This window comes from Zerene cesonia, chromosome 12 (genome assembly GCF_012273895.1).
Source record: "Zerene cesonia ecotype Mississippi chromosome 12, Zerene_cesonia_1.1, whole genome shotgun sequence".
NCBI lineage: Eukaryota > Metazoa > Arthropoda > Insecta > Lepidoptera > Pieridae > Zerene > Zerene cesonia.
The window spans coordinates 954,620-980,054 of record NC_052113.1 but is presented as its reverse complement, the minus strand read 5'-3'; the positions used below and the strand labels follow the sequence as shown (position 1 = coordinate 980,054).

General features: G+C 34.6%; 1 protein-coding gene across 1 annotated transcript in view; it reads right to left on the bottom strand.

Moving 5' to 3' along the window:
* Positions 1–811: 811 nt before the first annotated feature.
* Positions 812–25,435, bottom strand: part of LOC119830919 (metabotropic glutamate receptor 2-like) — a 29,381-nt gene continuing 4,757 nt past the window's right edge. Inside the window, exons 2-17 of the mRNA XM_038354107.1 lie at positions 17,137–17,353; positions 14,560–14,702; positions 13,379–13,549; positions 8,652–8,796; positions 7,867–8,118; positions 7,056–7,227; positions 6,534–6,640; positions 5,713–5,862; positions 5,339–5,472; positions 4,827–4,993; positions 4,414–4,572; positions 3,780–3,942; positions 3,252–3,465; positions 2,571–2,722; positions 1,633–1,813; positions 812–1,096 (exon numbers count right to left, since the gene is read on the bottom strand). Of these exons, the coding sequence (XP_038210035.1) occupies positions 885–1,096; positions 1,633–1,813; positions 2,571–2,722; positions 3,252–3,465; positions 3,780–3,942; positions 4,414–4,572; positions 4,827–4,993; positions 5,339–5,472; positions 5,713–5,862; positions 6,534–6,640; positions 7,056–7,227; positions 7,867–8,118; positions 8,652–8,796; positions 13,379–13,549; positions 14,560–14,702; positions 17,137–17,353 (2,739 nt within the window). The 3' untranslated portion in view covers positions 812–884. The remainder of the gene's footprint in view (positions 1,097–1,632; positions 1,814–2,570; positions 2,723–3,251; positions 3,466–3,779; positions 3,943–4,413; positions 4,573–4,826; positions 4,994–5,338; positions 5,473–5,712; positions 5,863–6,533; positions 6,641–7,055; positions 7,228–7,866; positions 8,119–8,651; positions 8,797–13,378; positions 13,550–14,559; positions 14,703–17,136; positions 17,354–25,435) is intronic.

Here is a 25,435-nt window from a genome sequence, read left to right as displayed (position 1 = left end):
CTACTGTTTGGAATTACACATGTAGAGACAAACAGAGGATAACATTCAATTTGATAATCAATTCAGACGCGCCAGTGTGATAAGTACTGGAACCTGTTTATGAATTTAATCATAAAAGTTGTAAAGGGTCGTGTAAATAAAACAAGACAATATTACATTTGTTAAAATTATATTTACAATATTTTTTTTATCTTACATTAGTATCACATAGTCACGTATTTGTAATTATTTAATAACATTTAATTAACAAACAACACCAAACAGTTAAATCTTATATAAGTTTGAACTCATTTTTAACAATATATTCTGTTAGAAATTTATAAACATTCAGGAGGTGTGTTTTTATTTTCAAATCACACATTCTTTGTTATTAAAAATTAAATAAACAATTATAGCAACACCAACAAATAAATAAAACTTTAGTGTATTTCTTAGTATGTACTGTCGCAGCGATCACTGTAAATATTTATAAATGAATCTGATGCAACTGGACGAAAACTCAACATATAACAATAAGCATTTGAAAACTATGAATATACGTGATATCTTCCTTGCACCTGAATTATCATTCATTATCCAATTTATTATTTTCAGTTACCACAAATTGATTTCTGATGTTTCGAACTTGATCCAGTTAAATTTAATTTTTAGTTTTATAGCATTGAAATGCTTTATAAATGAGAAATTTTCAAAGAATAGAAAAAATTAATATAATAATCCTGCCTCGTGATCAAATTTTTTCTATTCTTTCAAAATTTCTTGATCCAAGTTGCCTTCCTTTTCTTCATCGAAATGAATGAATGCTAGAGCTTTTCCAACTTGAGCCATGTTTCCTCCTATAGCTAGAAAGGTCAGACCAACACAGGCAGTCTAGCCAACCTAGGCTATAAGTTGACGCGCCCGCCCACGACGGCGACGGCGACGCGCACAGCTGGTTCGGCCGCCGCGCGCCGGCGCACGACCCCCGCCTCAAAGGCCGGCAGACCACTAGTGAGCTCGGCTAGCTTTTTAGCATCTAGACATAGCCCATTCTGGTTAGTGGTCGGACTGTTCAGGTCGTCCGTTTGGACCTGGCGGTCTGTGGATGTTGATCGCTCTGGAATTGGAAACTTTTACTCTATTAAATGTCTTTTTATCTATACATATGTATTCGACTTTCTTTATTACAGTATATTGATACTTTATCTACTCCTGACGATTGAATGCCCAGTACGATAGACGACGTAGTGTATACTTATACAGTATAGTAGCTGTTCGCTCTGGTTTCGCCCGTGGTACGTATTTAGCCTATGTTACTCAGTGAATGCAACTCTCTAATAATAAAAGATAAATGATAAATGATAAATTTTTTCGGTCCAGTGGTTTTTGCCTGAAAACGTTACAAAGGAGTCCACTTTATAGTATAAGTTTAGATAGATTTATGAGGTGACTTGACGTTCTACAAATGTTTGTACTGTATGAGGAAAGTACATATTACATATTTGTAAAATTGCTGTAAGTTTTAACAGACGTTTTCAAACTGGAGGAGGAAGAACTAAAATAAGAAGACATTAGGAGCACGTTATGCAAGTATGGAACTCGTAACCATTCTTGTATAACGTTTATTCAGTCTCCACGCTTGTTGATACGTACCCGCGTCCAGCGTGGACAGGTCTGTGGAGGGCGTGGCGGCAGGGCGCGGTAAGGGCGCGGCGCCCACCAGCGCGGCGCACACGGCGCCCGGCGCGGCGCCGCGCGCGTTCCCGCCGCGCCACTTCGAGGTCATCATATTGGCGCGTACGTTGCGCTCCGGACGAATGAGAATTATGTACATCTATATACATATTATAAAATGACCATCTCATCGAATGCAAGATGCACTTTTTTGCTGAAAACTATCATAGTGACCATGTGGATTACCCCTTGTAATCTTAATTAGCGAAGTATCATTGTACATAGGGGAAACCCAGGGATTTTCTACGTACATTTTACTATTAATTTTATAAGACAATTAATTGTTAATAGAAAATAGAAGTAAAGCATATCACAGCTACAAGCCTTGAGGAACACCTAAAGTAAAAATCTACTTTAGGTGTTCTTATATATTGTATGTGTTTGTAAATATGTTTTTTTTTATATTACATTCTGTTATGTATGACAAGTTAGCCAGTAACCATGTACAAGGCCTTACGAAACTCTATGCATATATCTATCGAGGATTATCATCAACTAGCTGTGCCCCGCTGTTTCACCAGCGTAAGACTGTAACCCCATAAGAATATCGGGATAAAAGTTGCTTATATGTTATTCCAGTTCTCCAGCTAACTACGTACTACATTTCATTGTAATCGGTTCAGTAGTTTTTGCGTGAAAGAGCAACAAACACACACACATCCTTACAAACTTTCACATTTATAATAATAGTAGGATAGTAGGATAGGATTAGTAGTATAGCAGGATTATGCTTATCATCCTTTCCTCAACTATCTTCTGAATGGATAAATAGTGGAAACTAATGAGATTAAAGAACAGAACACATAATCTTTAGGATAGTTTTTGTAGAATCTTTAGAACTTAAACTTAAAACGTACTTTTGGTGCGAACAGACACGCCAGCGTGACGCTAGCGCTGAGTGAGATGGTGACGGCCATGCTTGTGACACGCAGCGGCACGTGACTCGCCGTGCCAAAATATAGTGGAACGAAGGCGAGCCATATTACACAAGTTGTGTACATTGTGAAGCCTGAAAAAACATTCTTGTTAGAGTGGTTACATAATGCCATATAGCTTCGTGTTATTATAAATTCGTTTCTTTCATTAGTATTAGCTGGTGGAATCTTTATTCAATTGGTGGGTAATTTTAGGAATATAACATATTCAAATTTTTTCTTCCCGTTCATTAAGAGTAAGAATGTTCTGTGTTCTTAATATAAATTGATACATTTAAGGTCTGTGATCTTTCGGCAATACAATTTATTGCTAACAATGACCATGTTCTACTTAATTTTGCTATTTAGTGACAGAGAAAGTCACCCAGTCAAAGCCAGGATCATAAAAGTTTGAAGTACCATTCAATGTTGTTTATTGTAAACTATTTTTGATAAAACGTGTTATGTTCGTTCTCATACATATGGCTCCAAACGGCTGGACCGATTTTCATGAAATTTTGTGCACATTTCGGTTAGCGTTGAGAATCGGTCGATATCGTCTTTTCATACCCCTAAATGATAAGAGTAGGGCAGAACAGCATTTGCCGGCTCAGCAAGTTATACCTATATGCTTGCTTTCATTAAAAGCTTCCGGAATCTTCCTCGTGAGCACCGCATACACCGTGCACACCACAATCAGAACCACAGGGTAGAAGAATGCGATGGTATACGACGCGTCCACGTACGAGTCACAGACTAGCATATTGTCCTCTCTGGTTGGGTAGTGGTGGATCGCGCGCGCCGGTGAGGCTAGCTGCCATACAACCACTATCACGACCTGACAATGATTTATTTAATTATAACAATAATAATCGTTTTTCTGGAACTACTGTGGAAAAGAGTAGAGTCGGTTCTGTGGTAACAACCTCGGACTTTACTCAAATAGTTGATATTCGAGATCAGACAAGCGTGTAAAATAAAAAAACAATTTTTTAATTCATTACATATTATTCATATCCACCATACCAATGCTCGCTACACGATAAAAGAAGACATCGTTGGGATACCGGTATGTGGTCATCAAAATAGTGAATATATTGAATGAAAATGAAAAATTATACTCTGTTTCAATAAGTTTAAGAAACTACCAACCTGAATTGAAACCAATATGGAACATATCAAGAGTTGTGACTTTGGTGATATTAAAGATGGCCGCCGTGCAGAATGTTTGCTTGCGTCAAATATTCGGGCAATTCTGTTAGTCTTGGTGAGAAGAGCTGCATACACCACTGTGAAACAGAATCCTGTTCCGAACCTAAAGACATGAATTAACGGTTAATTGGATAACTGAATATTTCGTGTGGATGATAATTTATAACAAAATATGAATATAACAATTATATGAACTGAAATATCATGACTATAATAGTATAGTATTATGTATGCTATAAATTCGGAGGCATTCTGTTAATTACGTGAGGTATTCAAGTGAAACGATCAAGTTGAAAATTTTGTTTCATAAGCGGGTAACTGAGCTGGTGATTCGCCTGATGCTAAGCGATCACCAACGCCCATGAGCCTCTGCGAATGCGCTGCCCGGTTATAAGAGGAAAGGAATAAGGCAATCAGTGACGACTGAAAAGAAGAAATGGACTGGGAAGGGTGAGGAGAAGGAAATCTAACAAGAAGTATTTCAATAAACGCCTCACAATGGCCGCCCCATTACTAAACATAGGAATTCTCAACAAGATATTTTAAATCTATTTAAAGGAAAAACTAAACTCACCTTTGTATAGAACATAGCAAGTCAGTAGGCCGAAGGACAAGTGCAAAGGTAACCAAGTAACACATCAGTATCCCGGTTAGTAGCACGAAGGATAACTCCCGTCCGCTGGCGCGTACCACTGGCGTGCTGCTTCTAAGTATCCACAAGGTTACGATCAAGCTGAAATGTGAGTTTGTAATAAAAAACAACTCAGAAAAAAACAAATCTTTATATCGTGTCTAACACCTTCATTCAACGAAAACACTAATTTCAAACTTAAAACATAAAAAGATGAGACCTATGAAAAACACTTATTCCGACCATTCTACCAATAACAATTTATTTGCTCCATACATCTAAATGGGACAAACAACACATTTGCAATCAATAAGTAGTCTAAAAAGACTGCATATAAACTTATAATGGCTTCTTACATGGTCAGTATGATACCAAGAGCGGAAAAAGTCATAGCTCCAATAGCAGCTGGTGACGAGGGTTGGAGATATAATTCCGGTATTGGGGCACATCGCGTGCGCGCTGCGTCTGGTAGCGTGCCTCTGGGGCACTCCACACATGCTGTTTCTGAATATGGCGACCTTATCTGAAATAAAATTTGTTAATCACGATTCGGTAAAAATGTTTCAATTTTTCTCCCTTCTAAATGTTGACGAATAAGATCCTACTAATATTATAAATGCGAAAATTTGTAAGGATGTGTGTCTGTGTTTGTTACTCTTTTATGCAAAAACTACTGAACCGATTGCAATGAAATTTGGTACGTAGACAGCTGGACAACTAGAATAACCTATAGGCAACTTTTTATCCCGATATTCCTACGACAAACGGATTTATGCATGTGAAACCGCGGGGCGCAGCTAGTAATTTCTAATCGCACTATACATGCATTAGATAGTCACGTGTCAGACCGGTATCACCTATCACGTACCTCATACTGGGTGCAGTTGAAGCAGTGCCAGCAGCAGCTCTCACCCTCCACGTACTGCTTGGCCTGCCCCAGCTCGCACTCCGCGCTGCACACCGACTCCGGCGGCCGCGCTTCGCCCCATTTGAATTGAATATCTACAGTTAAAATCCATATTTATTGTTGAATGTTGAAGTTAGCGACGTAAACATTAAAAGAAAAAGTCGCTTAAAAAATTTTGTTCGTCGTTTTGTTGTGTATTTTTCCGTAATCAGCATTTACAAAACTATAGATACTACCGGTGGGACACCCCCAATGGACTTTTAAACGAAAATTGGTAGCTACTAGACTTTGAAGCTAGTTTAATTGTACTCTAAATTAAATATATAAAGTCTTACCATCCATATTCAGTTGCAGCTCTCCATCTAGATATTTCCCAACTCTTATCCATCGATACACACCTCGCGTGATTTGTTTGAAATGCAGGATATTGTATCTAGCTGGTCCATCCCCATACTGGTCGAAATGAAATTCGTCCCCGCTTAATCCTGTGAAGTACTAATATTAATGAAAACAATATAGTAAATACTAGCTTTTGCCCGTGGCTTCGCACGCGTTAATTCCGAATAGTTTTATTGATAGTACTTTCTTGTGTTTGATTTTACGCGAGTATTATACATTTAGAAATTAAAGACTTTTAAACGGATTTTACGAATTCGTTTCGTATCGAAATCCCCGTAACCACGCTCGCTGTAAAGTGTTCTGTTCTAGTTTTATTGATGTTATTATACATATAAACCTTCCTCTTGAATCACTCTATCTATTAAAAAAAAACCTCATCAAAATCCTTGCGTAGTTTTAAATATTTAAGCGTGCATAGGTACACAGGGACAGAGAAAGCGACTTTGTTTTATACTATGTAGTGAAGATAAACGGATATACGGATATGTTACAATCATTGCATATCGGCAACCATGTGCTGAGTAACCACGCCTCGTCATGAAGTTTTGTTCTTACTTTGATTTAGGTATTCGTCTTACCTCTTAAGTTTTGTCCTTTGACTTCGTTTCCATTCCATTACATAAAGAAGTTTTCTTTAAAATTATTTCTACTATTGGAAAGCAAAAGAGCACGATCTCGCCTGTTACAAACCTAGGATGGTGCGCGCTTCCCTAGTAGATTACCCTGTAACATTTTCATATTCTATAAAGTCTCCTACCTGTGAAGCGCACTTGCCGTAGATACCGCAGTAGAGTGGGACCGTTCACTGGTCGCATCGCCTCACATAAACCAGGCCTTCCACCACATAAATCGCTGTGCATATCCCTGAACAAAAAAAGCCCTTGATTCGGAAACGAAAGTCCCTACAAAGACGTGTTCAGTACACAAATAATATGACTCTTTTATCATTTTGAGCCTAGTATTAGAGTTATCAACTGACTACATCATAGGCAGTTGTGTAGAATTGCAGTACATTCTTATTTCGATGAAGATAATATACAACCTCCACCTCCTTGGTACTGGGACACAGAAGGCTGATCACCTACTTGCCAATAACGAAAATCGATCAATGAAACATATTTATATCATTTGCCCCATACCCCAGGGGTCCCCATACGGGGACTTCGGGTCTTCACTTTTTAATATACAACACAACGCCTCCCATTCGATTTATTTATTTATTTATTTTACAGCGATAAATACAATCGTAGTAAAGTCACAATAATATTACTATGTATACCTGATGGCAAACACAAAAGCCCAGACCGCATCAGCCACAAATTGGAGTTGCGCTTCAAACTCAGTGTTGTCCGCTGAGAGTCTCTCTTTGCCCGTGCAAGGCTTGTAGTTTATGTTAAAGGGAGTGCGAGGCGCACCCGCGTAGCGACAACGGAACTGCTCCTCCCAGAATTCTTTACAACAAAAGAAATCAACGTTCATTTACATTATAATACATAAAGAATATAGCATTTAGGGATGACGTACAAATCATAGGGTGATATTTGGAAATCAGTCCAGTAGTTTCTGAGATTATTTTTGTTCCTCGTACAACGTCAGAAACTCTTAAATCTTACTTCTTTACAATATTACTATGGATAAGGTGTGACTCGGTGGAGTGATGACATACAAAAGGTAGCAGGCAAAAACTGGCAGCAAGAAACTTTTAATCGGGCCAAATGGCGTGCCATAGGAGAGGCCTACGTCCAGCAGTGGACACACAAAGGCTGAGAAGAGATGGATAAGGATAATTATTGGTGAGTTGGTTAATACGTATAGTTTAATTGGGGCACTGGGGTTATAAGAAAAAGAAATAATGACTTAGAAGTCTTAAAGTAAGGTTATGTACTTTGAATATAGCATTCCATATTCCACATCAAAACTAACATTTATATAGCCTGAAACTAAATGTAGTAATTGTAAAAAAAAATTATAAATGTTGAAAAGTATAAAATAAATCAGAGATGTTGCCAAACTATCCCCAAGATTCCTGTAGTCTACAATAAGTCATAATTTGCAGTGTATCCTCATCATTTAATCATTCAAATGATTACCGACAAACCAAGGATTCCTCGGGTTGTTCTCTGGCGTTAGTCCCAGGAAGTATTCCTTGAAACCCCTCACTGGGTTCGCTTGAGGCTGAACACTAATAGTTCCTTCTACCACTGGTTCGTTTCCAGCTGCTACCAAAGCCCTGGCACTCCAGCCGTCAGAGCCAACCCAGCCGAAGGTTCTGCCAGCCCCCTTGCGTTGTACGGCTGCCATTACGCCTGCTACTTCTTGGTCTGACCCAAAAACAATTACACCTGGAATATTTAGAAATGTTTGCTAAACATTGTTGATTTTATTTATCAAACATTTTATTTATCTTCAATTTGGAGTTAACTATTTAGTACGTACATGTTATGCATAGACAGGGTTTATCAAGAGAAAAATAGCTCACAATATATTACGGTCATACTAATAGATTCTCGAAATTAGTTTTTTGGCTCTAATGAAAACGATCACGTTAGTTGTAGCAACGAAGAAATAACATGACGCTTTGTGAATGATAATTGGTTAACAATAACACGACGGACGGACATAAAAAAGTTATTTATTGTACACAAAGAAATAAAAAAAAAATTAAATATAGAGAGGTTGCGGTTAGAAGGCGGTCTTATCGCTATTGAGCCATTTCTATCAGACGATCAGAAAGTAGGCGTCGTACAAAACGGAATGTTTATAACAAATGCATGCGTGATATAATTTAAAAACTCGTCTGAAAAAAATGTACACAAATCTATTTGTACTATTTTACATATTTCTTAGATTTCACAAAGCTAGATATAATCCAAACCTCTAGCTCTAGGTCGCGATAAGAGCCTTTCCACGATATCATCGTATTCTTTCTCGTCAGCCGCTCCAGAGTCCTTCGCCAATCTCTCTTTAACAGCGATGCAGATGTCATTTCGCGCTAACAACGTTTCCAGTTCTTCGAAAGCCTGCAAATAACCAAGAAAAAAGAAGTCTAAATATGATGTAGTTAGGCGAATGATTTGTTTTTTAAGTTTTATTATATTGTTAATTGGTTTTTATACGAATCATAACTATTTAAGACGGTTTGAATATTTATGTTTCAGAGATCCAAAATATATTCTGTTTAATTTAACTTTAAGTTAAAATAACAAATTATATGCGAAACAATTTTAAATTGGCATTGTTCTTTGGAAATTTTCCTATTGTATAGGTTTTCTGATATTTAGGAATTTTAGATTGAGCTTTTATTTTTTTTGATTATCTAATCAAAAGTTGTATTTAATTATATTTTTCCTGCACTAAGTAACTAATTGTCCAGTATATTTATATTATATAGTCAATATTTGAACAGTCTCGCATAAGGCAATTAATCAAAGTGGAAAATTCCTACCCCACGCCCCCGCTCTGTTTAGTTGAGATCTAATACATGAACAACATGTTTAGATTTCGATATGTTTTCAGAATAATTTATCTGTATTGGTGTAGATGTAACAAGTGCTCAATTTATGAAATATAATTAAAAAAAAAGATTTTACTTGATATACTTGCAAAGTAAAAGAAGACAGGTATTTAGTACATGGTAAAGATTGAAGCAAATTTCTCCGTAGGTTCAAGTCGTAATTTCTTTTGCAATCTAATATGATATTTTCAGACTGAGAATACCCATATTATATATGCATGAAATTAAATTGGTTAGAAAGTTATCTGATTTTATGAAAATATTAAAAAGGGCGTTCGAAAAATTAGAAAATTCCAGACCAGAAATCTGATTCACCCTTTGACGTTTTCCAATTATTTTCAAGCGCTATTAAAGTAATTGCGGACGACGGATGAATGGGGGAATCTGTTTTTTTAGCTAAAGTTTGTAATTCTGTGTTATATGTACGTCTAAATCGAATTTGTTTCTATATTTTAGATGACAACAACAGATGTATTTATCAATTTTTTTGGGGCGATTGTGTAATTTTTTATTATTAGTTAGTAAATTAGTAAATTGTTGTTGTTAAATACTACACATGTATAAATTATGTTCTATTACAATGCTTTAAATTTAATTTTCCTAATGAAAATCAAAGTTCATTAAATTACCCTATGACATAACTTATTTGAACTGAAATGGAAAAAAATGCAATAGTTTTCCTTTATCATACTTGCTAATTAATTTCGTGCATACAAAAACTGAAATAGGGAACAGTTCGAGAACTTATATAAAACAAAGGTCATATTCAAAAAGGTTCAAAGGTCAAGCTTATTTTTGAATTTTTTACGCAATAAAGAATTTTCATTCATTCATTCATTCAACCGTTTTCATCAGAGTATGCTTAAACTGTTAGGGTTATGGGCATATGAATATGTTAGGGTATCAGTCATTCTAAGAGATAATTATTGTCCCCTTTGTAAAAATATATAACTGAACTGGATTCGTTTTTTGTTGTCTTATAAGAAGGATCTTATAAAAAAATAAGAAAGTTACAAAAAAAAGATAGCTAACGGCCATAATTAACGCCTTTGACAGTTGCCTGAAGACAGGACAAATGCAGGTCAATGACCGGAATGCACTTGCTTAGAATGCACTTCATATGTTCAAAGTGTAAAATACATGACTAACTGTACAGTGTGATGTTGAATCCATTAAACTTTTCGATGGGATTTAAGCAAAATCAATTCCCACGGCACAATGATGCATGGCAATCCATGAACGGAGAATTCTTTTGACAGCTTTAACACTATAGAATAGAGTTTAAATTCGCTTCTTCTCATATTATGTCACATCTATTTGAGTTTGACATGGATATCTCATATTCCAAGCTTAGTGAAATAATCGTTTACCTTAAAGGTATCAACAGAGGTGTTGTATATTTTATCTCGTGACCCCATGTTCACTATACAGTCATTATTATGCAAATTGTGAAGGAACGAAGGTGATATTTTCATTGAAAGTATATATATTTCTTTATGAAAAAGCAGGAAAACGACCTGGTGGGTCGCCTACTGGAGTGATCACCACCGCCAATGAGCCCTCACAACAGTCCTTGAAGGTCCTGTTTTTAAGGAAGAGGTAGGCTCTAATGAATAAAAAAATAACAGGGACGCTTTTTCTTTGTTTGTTTACGTTTTAACCCAAAGGATACTCAAAGGCTGTCGTTAAAATGCTCTTTTACTGAAGAATATTTTTGACCTATCGCTACAAAGTTCTTTACTCAACATATGTTTAAAGAGATAGTTTGTTGTCCCGGAAATCATACAAATAATGTAAGCATATGAGTAATGAAAATAAGAGATAAAAGCTTGATAATAAACTGTTTCATGATGAATTATTTTATTACTGCTTTAATCAGACCATTATTTACAAGAACCATTTCAAATGTTAATAATTTCCCAGATGGGTATTTAAATAAATGTGATGAACCAAGCTGTTTATATTAAAATGTAATTCGATATACGGTATGAATTGGCTTTGTGTATTATTGCTGTAATAATTTTAATTAAAATGTTTTAAATTTAACATACAATAACATCAAACGAAAAGAAATGAAAATGTTTGTGTCAGATCTAACTATCCAGTTATGGTGATTGAAATTTATCAATATTTTCGAGAACAAAATCATTTTTTACTTTGGTAAAAAATTGCCTAACTTATTTAGCTTATTTACGCCTCTACAAATAGATTGCCGACTTTGAATTCGAAGGATTAAGAAAGGATTGACGAGAAAAACAAAGGAAAAGACAGACAAGTGTAAGGAAAAGGATCTGGACCTCCGGCTCGCCCATTCACCGAATTCCGTGGGGGTGTGGTACTTTCCAAGGTGCGAGCTGGCCCAATTCGTGCCGAAGCATGCGCAATTCCCTCATACAAAAATTATTATCTCTGTTTCAACCAAAGTTAAAAGACTACGCTTAATGGCTATAATATCTCTAAGGATATTGACCATGTAGCGTATCTACAAGGTCAATAATAAAATTTTCTATTAAATTTAAATTTCTTAACAATCTTAACAACATTTTTTTAAACTTTCCCTTACTACAAGTGAGTCATTTACCATTCTGATTTAGATATAGTTAACTGCATAATAATCCCTTATTTGTTTATGTAAGCCGTGGGTCAACTGCCCGATCAAAATGTCTTTGTAATATAATCCCCGAGTATCGTTTGCTACATAGATTTCATGGAGCAAACACTAATTATTTCCCTCGAGAGCAATTGAATGTAGAATTTGCAATGACTGCAAAGCTTAGCTCTCTGTTAGCACTGCAAACCCTTGGGCACTCGTTCGTATCAATACAGTCATTTCTAGGTTATTCTGAAGTCTTATTGTTCAACTATTTACCATTATGTGCTAAATATTATAAGTATAATACGTAATAGTATTAAAGCTATTACGTTTTGGTATATGATAGCCCGAATAGTGTTTCTAGCATACAACGGATCTGGACGACCTGAGAGTATTTTTTTTGTGCACCTGTATATGCGTTGACCATTTTTAAGGGATAAATAAAGAGCTGACGACACGAAACAACTGAACAATGGGGGAAAGGATACAGACCTTCGGCTCCCCCACGACATACAGTCAACAACAACTAAATACAGTAGCGTTCGCTATTACACATCGATCTTCTGTGGCGGTGTGGTACACACCGATGCGAGCTGGCATAATTCATCTAGAAGCGTACTTGACTCCCACATTAGTAATGAAACGAGTCAAAACATTATTGTGAACATAATTTATGTCACAAATTTTTCAATCTTAATGTTAAGTACTAAATTTAACATTTCAATGCAAAGTAAGGTTTCAATAGGGATTAAATTTCGAGAAAACTGCAAATGCGAAACTTTTATGCTATAAAATCACAAAAGAATAATATTAACTTTCGTGTTTATTCGTGGCCATATAAAAACATTTCTTTACATTTAAAATATAAAAATATAAAAGAAAAATGTAAAAGAGCATCGGATTTAACCAAGAATGTTATGTTCTTAGAATCTGGAATTCTTAAAACGTAGAAATGAAGACTTTTCTAGGCGTGTTTATTTTATATGCTTGAATGAATCAGGAGTTTTAAGTACAAACTTTCTATTTACTCAGGTATGTAGAATGTAAAGATGTCCTGTTTTCATTCATTTTTACTATCAAAGAAAACCTTTGAATGTTAAGATTATTTTTTTTATTTGCAGAAATGTTGATATAATATAGAAAATATGGATATTCAGACATTGCGAAATAGAGACTCTTTATCTCCATATATAATTAAATGAAATTTTTTTTTAATACTTCAAATATCCCTTAAAACTGTTACCTACCTAGATATTTTCTCCTTTCTTTATTAAATTAATTCGGATACCCGAATTTTAACAAAGAACACAAGAAATTTTTACTATTTTGCATTGGAATGAAGGACCCAATAAATTGTCTAACTCAAACACCCAATCAGCTTCTTCCTGTAGAAACTTATGACGCTTCAAAAGTGCTTCTAGAAGAAGTTTTATTGCATATATAAATGTTTGAGTTTGATTTTGAGTTGGAGTCAGTTCAAAGTGACGCAAAATACCTTGATACCATAATTGGATTCCTCATAAATGATAGACACGTATCTCCAGCCGAGTATCTTGACGATTTCAACCATTGCCTTCACTTGATGTAGATCTGATGGTATTGTTCTAGTGAAATACTCGAAGCGTGCTTTGTTTGACAGCTCTGGTGACGTGGAGAAGAATGATACCTGGAACAAGCGATCGTTGATAAGACCTAGGTGATGAGAAATATGGTAAAACGACAAGGTTCATTAATGAGTCTTAATTATTTCCAAAAAACATCTCGGTTATTGAAATACATCAAGGGGGTGGACGCTAGGGAAAAGAAGATATATAAAACTAGTATTTTTAAACGACTTGCCAAAAAAGCAGGAGGTCTGAATTGGACTGCATTTTTCTCTGTTTGTTACCTTTACTGGGTGAATCAATTTTGAAATCTAATTTAAATTTGGTTTAGTTCTGACGATACGAACGCGGTCTAGTGTTAAAAATAATTATTAAACCAAATCTAATATTTTAATAATCATTAACAAGACGGTAATGTGCTAAGGTATTTGAAATTGTGCCCGAGAAAAAGGTTTTCAAAATAAAACCTCCTTTGACCAGCCCGGACTATACTCTCTAAAGTGTTCGCTTCAACTGAAATCGTCGTTTCAAAGTTAATTGCACGTTAAATAAAATTCAACGTTGAAAGGTTTGATTTAATTAACGGTTTGTGTCGAGTTTGATGCTATTTTTGTCTTTATTTCTATCTTATCCTTGGAGTTTTGTCGGGGAATTTAACTTGTTCAGTAAATTTAAATGATTGAATCTAGAAGTTAGAAGTGTTGTTTAAAAAATTGTGTATTTCTGCCCTAGTGTCAAATGTTTCTTTGTTAAACTTAAAAGGAATAAAAAGGTCAGAATAACCGGTTATATATCTCTGCATGCAGGCTGCATTGTTAATAAGAACAAAATTATACAATATTGATCAGAATAGTAAATGTTGTTGCCATAGTCATAATTAGAGACTCTAATAACGTTAGAATTAAATTATTTAATACGATTTCATGCTCATATTGTATGGCTCAACTAAGCTTATGAAAACAAAATTATAAGAACATACCTTTATCTGTTTGAAGCCTTCCAGTTTTAACCATTGCTATAGTAAAGCATACGACGTGGATCCAATACACGATATTTTTAATTTTTTATTTACCTGTGGTATCTTGAACAATCGCAGCAGATTGGCAACTTGTACAGATGTGACGCTGGACGCTGCTCCGACCACACCAGATATCACTTTCCTGACTGCTGTCGCGTTGCATGCGTATTCCTCATCATCGATATTGCTTATGGATCCTGTGGGGATGGTGATAATTTAACCATCATCATCATCATTACATACTTTTTATAAGTGTTTAGGCGGTAATCTACCACCAGTTTGCCGAGGGCTAGTGTCGGTAAAGTGTTCTTAGACAAGTATTTAGGTTGTTTAACTTGGTTTTTACGCATTGGTGCAAGGGTGGATAATTTGCACACAATTTGAATATTAATTTTTTTAATTAGCATAGAGTTCTAGTGTGCAATGTTCGGACTTTTATAGTTACGAGATGCACAAATGTATAGCTTTGTGTGATCAAATACCATCATAATGTTGTATCATTACAGGTGATAGAGATATCATAACAGATGATAGAAAGAAAACAAGAACGAGACTATTTTAATGTATATAGCACGCTGCGGAGTTTCACAACGATATTTCACTTTATTACATTTTTATTTAACTGCTAGAACCACCTCGTTCACGATACTTTGAAAATTTGTGTTGCAAAATGCTGTTTAAATAAGAAAATATACTGAAATGGGAATGAATAAAATATGCATCCTTTATCATTCCACGAAATATTTCGAATAAGTCCCTCGAGATTCTGGAGAGGAGATGAAATTGATATTTCAGACTCAATTTAGAGGGACTTTTGTAGTAAGAAATCTGGTTTGATTTAGGGGTTCTTTCATTTTGATACTACAGTGAGATATATATTGGAATTGCTATTTTTAACTATATTTCATATTTTTATATGTGTTGTCTATTATTTTTTTTACTTTCTGAATCTCCACTTATATTAGAAAAAAAAAAATGTTGGTAATGCCAACACACTTTGTTTTTTTTTTGTTCAGTTCACATTTAAAATGTTGTACTTATAAATGAATATAATATTTCGATTTCAAGCTATAACAATGCATAGCCAGACATGGCAGATGCGTTTTGGCCGTTTCCTAATTAACAGTAAATTTTACTCTTTGCATTCCAATAACTCCAACTATCCATATAAACTAACTTTACAGAAGAAGAAATTCGATTGCTGAGGCGGGATTGCGGGTGACCGAGAGGCTAGGCGTTGCTTCGGTTTGGCGAAAAGACGCAGGTTGGAATCCCGCCTCGTGATCAATTTTTCATATTGTTTAAACGTTTCTCAATTAACTTCACAATCAAAACTTCATGGCACATCGCGCGGACTATACAATCCTACTAATACTATAAATGCGATAGTTTGTAAGGATGTGTGTGTGTATGTTGCTATTTCACGCAAAAACTATTGAACCGATAGGAAAGAAATTTAGTACGTAGACAGCTGGACAACTGGAATAACATATAGGCAACTTTTTATCCCGATATTCCTACGGGGGTACTTACGCAGGTGGAACCGCGGGGTGCAGCTAGTCTTAAATAAATTAGGCAGTTTCCTAAAAACTAGAACATCGGCTTAACGGTTTCGTTCTCACATTCCCCGAAACAAAGGAGATTTATGCATTGGTACCAGTTTTATGTTATCTGTCGCATTGGCAACCTATTTTTCTCAGATTCTTGTCCTACTGTAAAAATGTAGCTAGTGTCACTCAGGATTTAACCAAGCGTAACTTGTAACTGTTTCATACATTTCCATAGTTAGTTTAATGATACCAGAGATCACTCATACAAAGTGACATTTAACACTAATATTATAAATGTGAAAATTTGTTTGTTTGGTTGTTAGTCCGTCAATCACGTTGAAACTACTGAACAAATTTTGATGAAATTTGGTATACAGACAGGGCATTAGCTGACTTGGGTGATAGGAGACTTAATATCCCGACTAAATGCTCCCTTGGGATAAAACAGGAATCTTGATACCCGGGAGGAGACAGGACGAGCGTCTAGTAAGTGTCTAATGAGATCATTTTCTGTTTTAAAAATTAAGTATTGAAAATGACCTTATTTACATTGAATTAACCACAATTTTTTAATATTATATTTCATCACCTTTGCTAGGTCTGAAAGTATAATAAATAATAAATAACTTATACAGACACATGGAATAAAAACAGTTTGAGTTGTGCATATAGCTAATTACAATTTCTCTCTAAACAACCAGGTTTATTAAATCGGGTCGCGGATAGTTGGTTGATGGGTGACCGCTTTGAGGTGCTTTTAAAGAGCAAACATTATGTAAAAAGTGTATACCAACTACGCAAAAAATACGTATGCAAACGTTTTTTTGCCGACTTCGAAGTAGAAAGGGATAAGGAAAGGATTGACGAGTAGAATAAAGGAACGGACTGGGAAGGGTAAGGAAAAGGATGTGGGTCTCCGGCTCCCCCACTCACCGAACGAAACACAGCAGTATGCTACACATAGATAGAGAAGATCTAAATAAAAATATGAATGTAAAAGTGTACCTTTTTGTGTATTCTTTATGAGTGGGAACTACTCTTTTTTGTTATAAAAGAGGTTAAAGAAACTTTAAATGTATACCTTTAATAAAATCCAAAGCCATTTCCAAGCCCCTGGTATCGCTATCACAGTCATCAAGAACCAGAGCACCAAGTCTCACGCCTGGAGGTGGAAGTTGAGCTCTGGAAGCCTCATCCAGCGCGAACAGCATAGCCTCCAGGGCTTGTACCCCGCCCTGGGCCATCAGGGGTCCGCAGCGGGCCACGGTGGGTCCTGAACCGCTGGCTCTACCGTGCACCTGAACAAAACTCCCTCTTTATATATCGCTGCTGGCTTTCATCTTCATTTTCTTTGTTTACCAATTTAAATGATAAAACAACAATAACAAATGAATTTTCTGTTTATTTCCTTAAACTTGAATGTTAACAATGAGCAATATACACATGTCTTCCAATAACACAGGTTTATATTAATTTTCAAATCAAATTTTAGATCGTATTACATGTGCGCAATATTCAAACGCTAAGACAACACAATGACAAAGCAGATCACAAGTCGCGTGAACGGAAAATATAAAATAAAATGACGGTAGATCGTAAACACCTGGTTGAGCAGAAAAGTATCTAGATGATTGTTTTAGAAAGGATAAAAAACAATTAAAATAGTAGCTTAGTTTTTTTTTGGATTATAAAAAGAAATTGAGGGATATAATAATCAATAGCTTAATTCATTTTGTTGGTAAATTAAATATAGTAAGTTCTATAACCTTTAATAGGTCTCAAATTATCTTTGTACTGAATTTCACCCAGAACGGTGCAATGGTTTAGACGTAAACAAACATAAATACAGAGAGGTAATTTCGCATATTAACATAGAAGGGATTTAATTATTCAAATATATTATTCATATGGCGGTGACATAACCCACTACGTCGTGAGAAGCTGATATGGAAAGGCCTCCTCAATTCTTTTAGTATTAATAAGCGCTACGGAATTCTTAAAATATTCGTATTAAGGTTAAAAACATTAATTATTGGCAACTTGAAAATATTTCATTTTAATACAATGCAGTTTTATCGAATGTTCGTTTCATCGTATTATCGTGTAACCTTTAATGGAAGGTGAGAGTTTATTTATCATCAAACATAACGATAAACAATAATCTAACATGCTTTTACCCGCAGCTTTGCACGCGTTAAATTCGGTGTAAAACCTCTCCCTTAACTTTTTCTATGTTATTGTACATATAAACCTTCCTCTTGAATCATTCTTTGATCTTCATCTATTAAAATACAATCATTAAAATCTGTTGCATTATTTCAAAGATAACTTTCTCCTTTTTTAAAGACAATACATAGGATTTAGGTAATGAACAATGAGATTTGTCATAAAGAGACGTAGATATTCACCAAACGGACGATGAAATATTGTATTATATTAATTAAGGAGTAAATTAATAACATTAATATGCAATGCAGTGTTCACAATGAAAGTTGTGGACGCAACTCAAAGTTTTCACTCGACCGAGGCGTTTCATTGTAAATTTGCTAACGAATTAGAAGGCAAGTTACTGAAACTAAATCTAGGAATGAAATGAACTGCTAGATATATAGCTGTATGCATGCAACATCACTCGCTGACTTCTCATGGGAATTACAAGGCGCACCGCGGTAAAAAGTAGTCTATATTCCTCTGGTCTCCTTTCTCATGATATTGATCACAAAGTAGCTCCTTTTTCACGTGAAGTGTTTTGTGTATTTCTAGTATTAAAAAAGAAATAAATAAGGACTATAGTATGAATAGGATTATGCAAAAAGAATTATAATAAACGTATGCATCTTATTATTATTTTAATTATTTTATTTGTAAGTCAACCTTTAAAGAGCGTGTGAGGTTTGGTTTAACAACAATTACAGTCTATGTGCTAATCTAGTATCGAGATAGACACGATAAGCTGTTTTCCGCGAGAAACATACAAACATCCATACAACCATCCATGTCTACATAATTACAAATTTTCGCGTTTATAATATTAGCAGGATTTAAAGAGCTATATATTTCAGCATCTAAACTGTCAAATAAGTGTAGTACTTTATCACAAGGTCAGTTTCAGTATATACGTGATAAACTGAACACAAGAAAACAAGCCTATAAAAGATTATGACTCAGAGACGTTTAGTTCTGTACCGTTATTTAATAACGAATATAATAAAACTAGTATTAAATCAAAGTAAGTTCCACAAAAGGCATTAGTGGTAGGAACGTGGATAAATATCACGAAGAATAACATTACTTATGGCCCAATATTTTTGGGCTGTCCAATAAAAGAAAAAGTATATACATATAATGACGAGGTTTTAGCAAGTAAGACACGTTAAATACATGGATTATTGCTTTTAAATTCGCAGTTTCAAATCCCGTCGCATGGTCGCTTTTAGATTGTTTATACTTATTAAATGGATATAATTATATTTATTATACCTATTTTATACTACATTTTATATTTAGATATATGGAATTTAAATATTGCAACATCATTTTTTTTTTATTAGTTATAATATTTTCAAATATAGGTTTTTTCAATATTTTGACTAATGAAAGCAAATAATTTCGTTTTGAATTGATGTATTGCCGAATTGAGGATAAATTACGTTTATCACGACTGGGGGTGATTTATTAGAGCTTTCCCTACAAATTGTTAATTTTGATACTTTTAGGACGAAATTTAAGACTTTTTAATCGGTTTAAATTATGTTGAAGGAACAGGTATGATCAGATGTCGAGGATTGATATCGCGGTGTAAATTTTTTTGTTAAATTATGTTATAGTAAATCATGTTTTCGTCCTTTGATGGATTTATATTTAAAGTCATAAATATGTCGATGTTATGCTGAGGCATTATATTATTATGATAAATATAAACAGAAACGGACTAAAAAATAGATATAAACAGAACTGATATTCAGAAACCCTTACAAGTAGTTTAAAAGAATGTATTGAAATTATTACATATATATATATATATATATATATATATATATATATATATATATATATATAGTTCACGTCTCCTTTCAAATACCTAATAATTAAGCATATACGAGTGGCAGCCTTGGGGCTAGTATAATAGTGTCCCGAGCTGCTAACAATGGCGTATGTAGCTCGTAGTTCTTTCCACCCGCGTTTCGCCCCTTGCCTCCCATACGCTTGACCTGTCTAAGCCTCTTCGTTAAACGAATGTATGGATAGACTATGCCAATGACCACCCGTCGACAAAACGACCGTATCTCAGCTTAACTCGGGCTCTCTCTTTTTGTCCACAGTGCAGTGCCTCTTAGGTAATCTTTGAGGGGTTTATTATTCATATAGTCAAGGGCTATACAATAGAAACTATACAGATTGTACGCAAAGCTTTACGTCCGCGCCATCCCTTGGATACATAGACAGTGTCGAGCGCTCTACAGATTTTTCACCCTTTATTTAATTCTGTTACTAGCTGACCCGGCAAACGCTGTTCTGCCTTACTCTTATCATTTAGGGGTATGAAAAACAGACGTTGGCCGATTCTCAGAGATATCCAATATGCACACAAAATTTCATAACAATCGGTCCAGTCGTTTTGGAGAAGTTTTGTAACTATGTGACATGGGAATTTTATATATAAGATAAACAATTAATGTACTAAAATTAAAATTGATTCAGAAAATTTGGTGTAAAACACAAACTTACTTTTGGAATTCTATTAAAGTTACAATGTTTTTTTGTTATTTTCAACCGAAACTCGATAACTCCTTGGATATTCAATCGATTGATATGAAGTTGTGGTTATCTGGTCCCATTTTAGAATCGGAAGATAAATACATTGTATGTGTGTTTTGTAGTTCCATAATATGAACTTAGCAAAATTATCCTGTCAAGTAGTTTGATTTGTTACTCCCACTTGCTGGGGCGAAGTTTATGATGAATATAAATGAATATTCATTAATTTCGACTTCTTAGTACATAATGTGTATGTGGAGAATGTTTTGGGGTTGTTGTATTGTATGTAAAGCTAGCTTCTCACCCCGGCTCCGCCCGGGTTGTCGATGTTTTCTGTTATCTATCAAATTTATACCCGACTGCGACGCGACACTGAGCGGGTTATTTAATTTATAGCATACGTGGTACCTATAAAATATAACATTATATTCCTTGTTACAAAATCTTATATTGTCAATATCTTTAAATTTTAAATATATTAAGACATTATAGGTATGTGCAGTTGTCGCGTAACAAACATACACACACACGCACGCACACACACAACATACAAAGCAATATACACAAACATTTATTATGGTATATAAATTTTAAATCGGCATATCAATTTTCAGAGCATTATAGCATATATTACTATATATGTTACTGTTGACGTGTTAACAACAACTGTTAAAAAATCGAAGTCAAGCAACCGTTCGCACGGTTATAAATTGGATGGATAACGAATTTACTTGCAGTTGCTCTTTACGTTATTTGTATGGAACCCTTTTCACTATTTTACATTAAATTCTTGCTTTATATATTTTCATGGTACATGGGCACAACTCATAAGATGCCAGGTCACTGCTCTTAAATGTTGAGGAACCGTGACGGAGACAGGGATGATATTATGCATCTGTCTCGCTTGCTCATTTGCGCGCTACATTGTTTTGACATAGCTAGCTTTGACATTTTTATATTCATAATTAGGCATCGATAACATGTTGGATATCATTTATTTTGTATATATTATAGTATGAATATTATTTCACGCTGGTGGGACGAATTCGTACTCAATAAATAAATATAAATAACGCTTATATATAAATAATTGGACGGTAGATAACGCAACAGGAGAAATAAGACGAGTCTTATTAGATTTTTTTTTTTTCACCGCTAGAAAGCTATATTATTCCTGAGTGAGAAATTTTTATAGAATAGAAAAATTTGTTCACGAGGCGGGCAATAGTAGCAACGTTGGGTGTACCTTAGGCACATGAAACCGAAAGATTAGAAGAAATTCGATTTCTATTATAAAATTATTTGAATTAAATTTGCGAATACATGTAATTCTGTGACTTAATCATCTGTAAAAGCATTGATGTGAAGTGAAATACATGAATTATTGTCGTTGCAAGCGATGTCGGAGAAGACTCTGCGGAAATAGCGTTAATATTTGATGTAAAGGTACTCTTTGCCAGGAATACGTTCATTTGCTTGTGACGCTTAAAGATATGCCCTTTGCAATATTTTTTGTAGCTGGCAAGTGTACTTTGCCAATAGTTGTGATTGGAGAACATCCGTATTAATGTTATAATGCGAAAGTAACCCGGTCTGTCTCTTCCCGCCTACTGAACCGCTATGGATGGTAGCGACAGTTTGAGACCCGAGAAAGGACATATGATTTATCCCGGAAATCTCACAGATATCTCACGGGAACGGTTACTAATTTGGTAAATCCTCAATGCGGTGGCTATTATTAGAAAATCGTCAAATATCTTAAATGTCTATATATTTAACTACAAGCTGCGCCACGTGGTTTCATCCGCGGACCAAGCCACGGGCAATATAAAGCGAACAGCGCAAACACCCATTCATCCACACTTACAAACTTTCGCGTTTACAATATCAGTAGGATAATATACTTATAGTATTCTAAATGTATTATTTAATATATCTATAGACTTTTCTATAAGCAAACCCCTTCGATTTGTATGTAAATACCATTAATTTATTTACATTAAGTACGTCCGACACTATGTCGTAAACTATTTTTCATAATCCTGGGTAATAAGTGGGTCTTAGCAGCATTATGTGTGAATAAACTATTTAACTACGAGGTTTATTATTTGAACGGCTGAATAACCTAAATGACTGTGACACATCGACTGCTGTTTGACAAAAACAAGTAAATCGAAGTTGATGACTCATCAATAAAACGTTCCACTAAATTCATTCACCAATGTTTTTGCTACGAACTGCCAATATGCTTAGACTGTACTTTTATATCACGAAATAATAAATTCTGAGAATTATTTGCGTGATTCCATTTCATAAGCAAAATAGAAGAGGGATGGCATTCCACAAATTTTTCTATTTGGTTTAATAAAAACGGTACATAGCCCAGAACAGTTAAAGGAACTTGGGTTAGCGACCCAGCGGGCGGGGCATCCGCGCCGCCATATTTAAAAACGTTCACATATCAACCTTCACAATAGCTACAGCGTAAACAGATGATACATTCATTGCTTGTAATGCATAGACACCATTTTGTACTTAGCGAGCTTTAGCGCATTGTATTGCGTTCATTACGAGTGTCGCACGTATTTACACGAGTTATCGTACGAATTAGGAAATACCATTCTTGTCTCTTTTTTCTGCATATAATTATTTTTGGAAGATTCTTATATTCGTGTGATATAACAGTTATTTTTGATTATGGGTTACATATAAAATCCTTACTAATATTATGAGTAAAATGTTCAAGTTAGTTTTTTTTTCACGTCGGAGCGATTTGATGATATGATTTTCTTGTCTAGAGATAGTTAGAGATATAGTACTCCCAACTATATCCATCAGAACTTTTAGTTAGAAATAGTTAAAACTAGCGAAAATGGGTTGTAAAGAAAAACGGGTTTAAACGGTAACATGTATATAATCCTAAATGTAGAGTCTATCTTTGTTCGTAGGGTTATTAAATGTCTTACATTCTTTTAGAAAAGTTAAGTATTTAACAAAAATTACAAATTTTCACAGTTACAACAATTTATAAATATACTAATAATAATTAATACAATTTATAAATATACGTAGCTTAATATATACGACTTCAAATCAATGAACAATAAACAAAGAAACCCAGAATTATAATTCAATCTATATCCAAATTACAGATTGAATACTTCACTATTTTCTTCGAGAAAATTCCATTTATTTCCAACAAAAACTATCTCGTAAAGGATCGACGAATTAAGAAATTCAGACTTATATTTTATCACTCTTTTAATGACACTCATTAAACAGTTACGACACGATAGACACGATACGTCGTTGGAGTGTAAGAAATATTATAAACAATTAATTTGAACCACGATTTCACCTCATGTCCTGTTATTGACATATCAGCGAATCAAGCGGAGTGGAATGAACCCAATGATATTACTGATCGAATAGCAAATAAAAAGGTTATTTAAAAACTTTTTACATGGAATGAGGATGAATCATTGACACATTATTAATTTGTTGTCTGTTGGGACTTCCCTGAATGGTATTGATTTTCAATTATAGGTATGTAGATATATTTCTGTAGATACGTTTATCCTTCCTACTAGTAAAATTATAAATGCGAAAGTTTGGAAGGATGTGTGTGTGATTGTTGCTCTTTCACGCAAAAACTGCTGAGCCGGTTGCAATGAAATTTGGTATGTAGACAGCTGGACAACTGGAATAACATATAGGCAACTTTTTATCCCGATATTCCTACGGAATACGGACTTAAGCGGGTGAAACCGCGGGGCGCAGCTAGTCTATTATACAGGTAAAAAAATTACGGTTTAGAGTGAAGAGGTGTTTTTAGATCTGTTGTAATTACGTGTTTGATAGATTGAATCCTACAGCTATCTACGTACCAAATTTCATTGCAATCGGTTCAGTAGTATTTGTGTGAAAGACCAACAAACACACACACATTCTCATAAACTTTCGCATTTATAATATTAGTAGGATTAAAGTTAGAAAAAATTAAAAAGCAGCTTTTACAATTTAGTTTAAAAGGCTGTTTTTAATTTTCACTGTGCTTTTTATGTACATATGGTGTAATCATTAAGTGTACACAGGCAAATATTCCGCAGCTTTACAGATGAAAGCTTATCAAATGACTAAACCTATGTTGAAAGTACTTTACTTAATGAGTAACATGACAATAATAACTAATTCAAAAGGAGAAATATCCAAAAAAAATCACATTACCACTATCTCCCTCCACTCTACTACGACCACTAGTGTAGGCACATAGGAATGTCTGTTAGTTACTCGCTTTTGTGAGTGTTTGATTTTATTTGGAATAGTTTTGCGATGCTGTATTTGATCTAGTGGATGAAATTCACAAAACAACGCTCGATACTGTGAAAAAGGACTATAAATTGTAGACTTTTTTGCCTTTTTTTATTTAATCAACTGTTTCTCTAGTTTCAATTTGGTTTTTATAAAGGTTTATGTAATAAAGTTGCAGAACTATATTTATATTTTATATAGACCAAATATTTATATTTCCAACCGACTTCAAATAGACTACAGGCCCATATAGAAAAAATTACGGGTCATTTGAACCACCAGGTGACATATCTAGAACGATATAAGAGCAT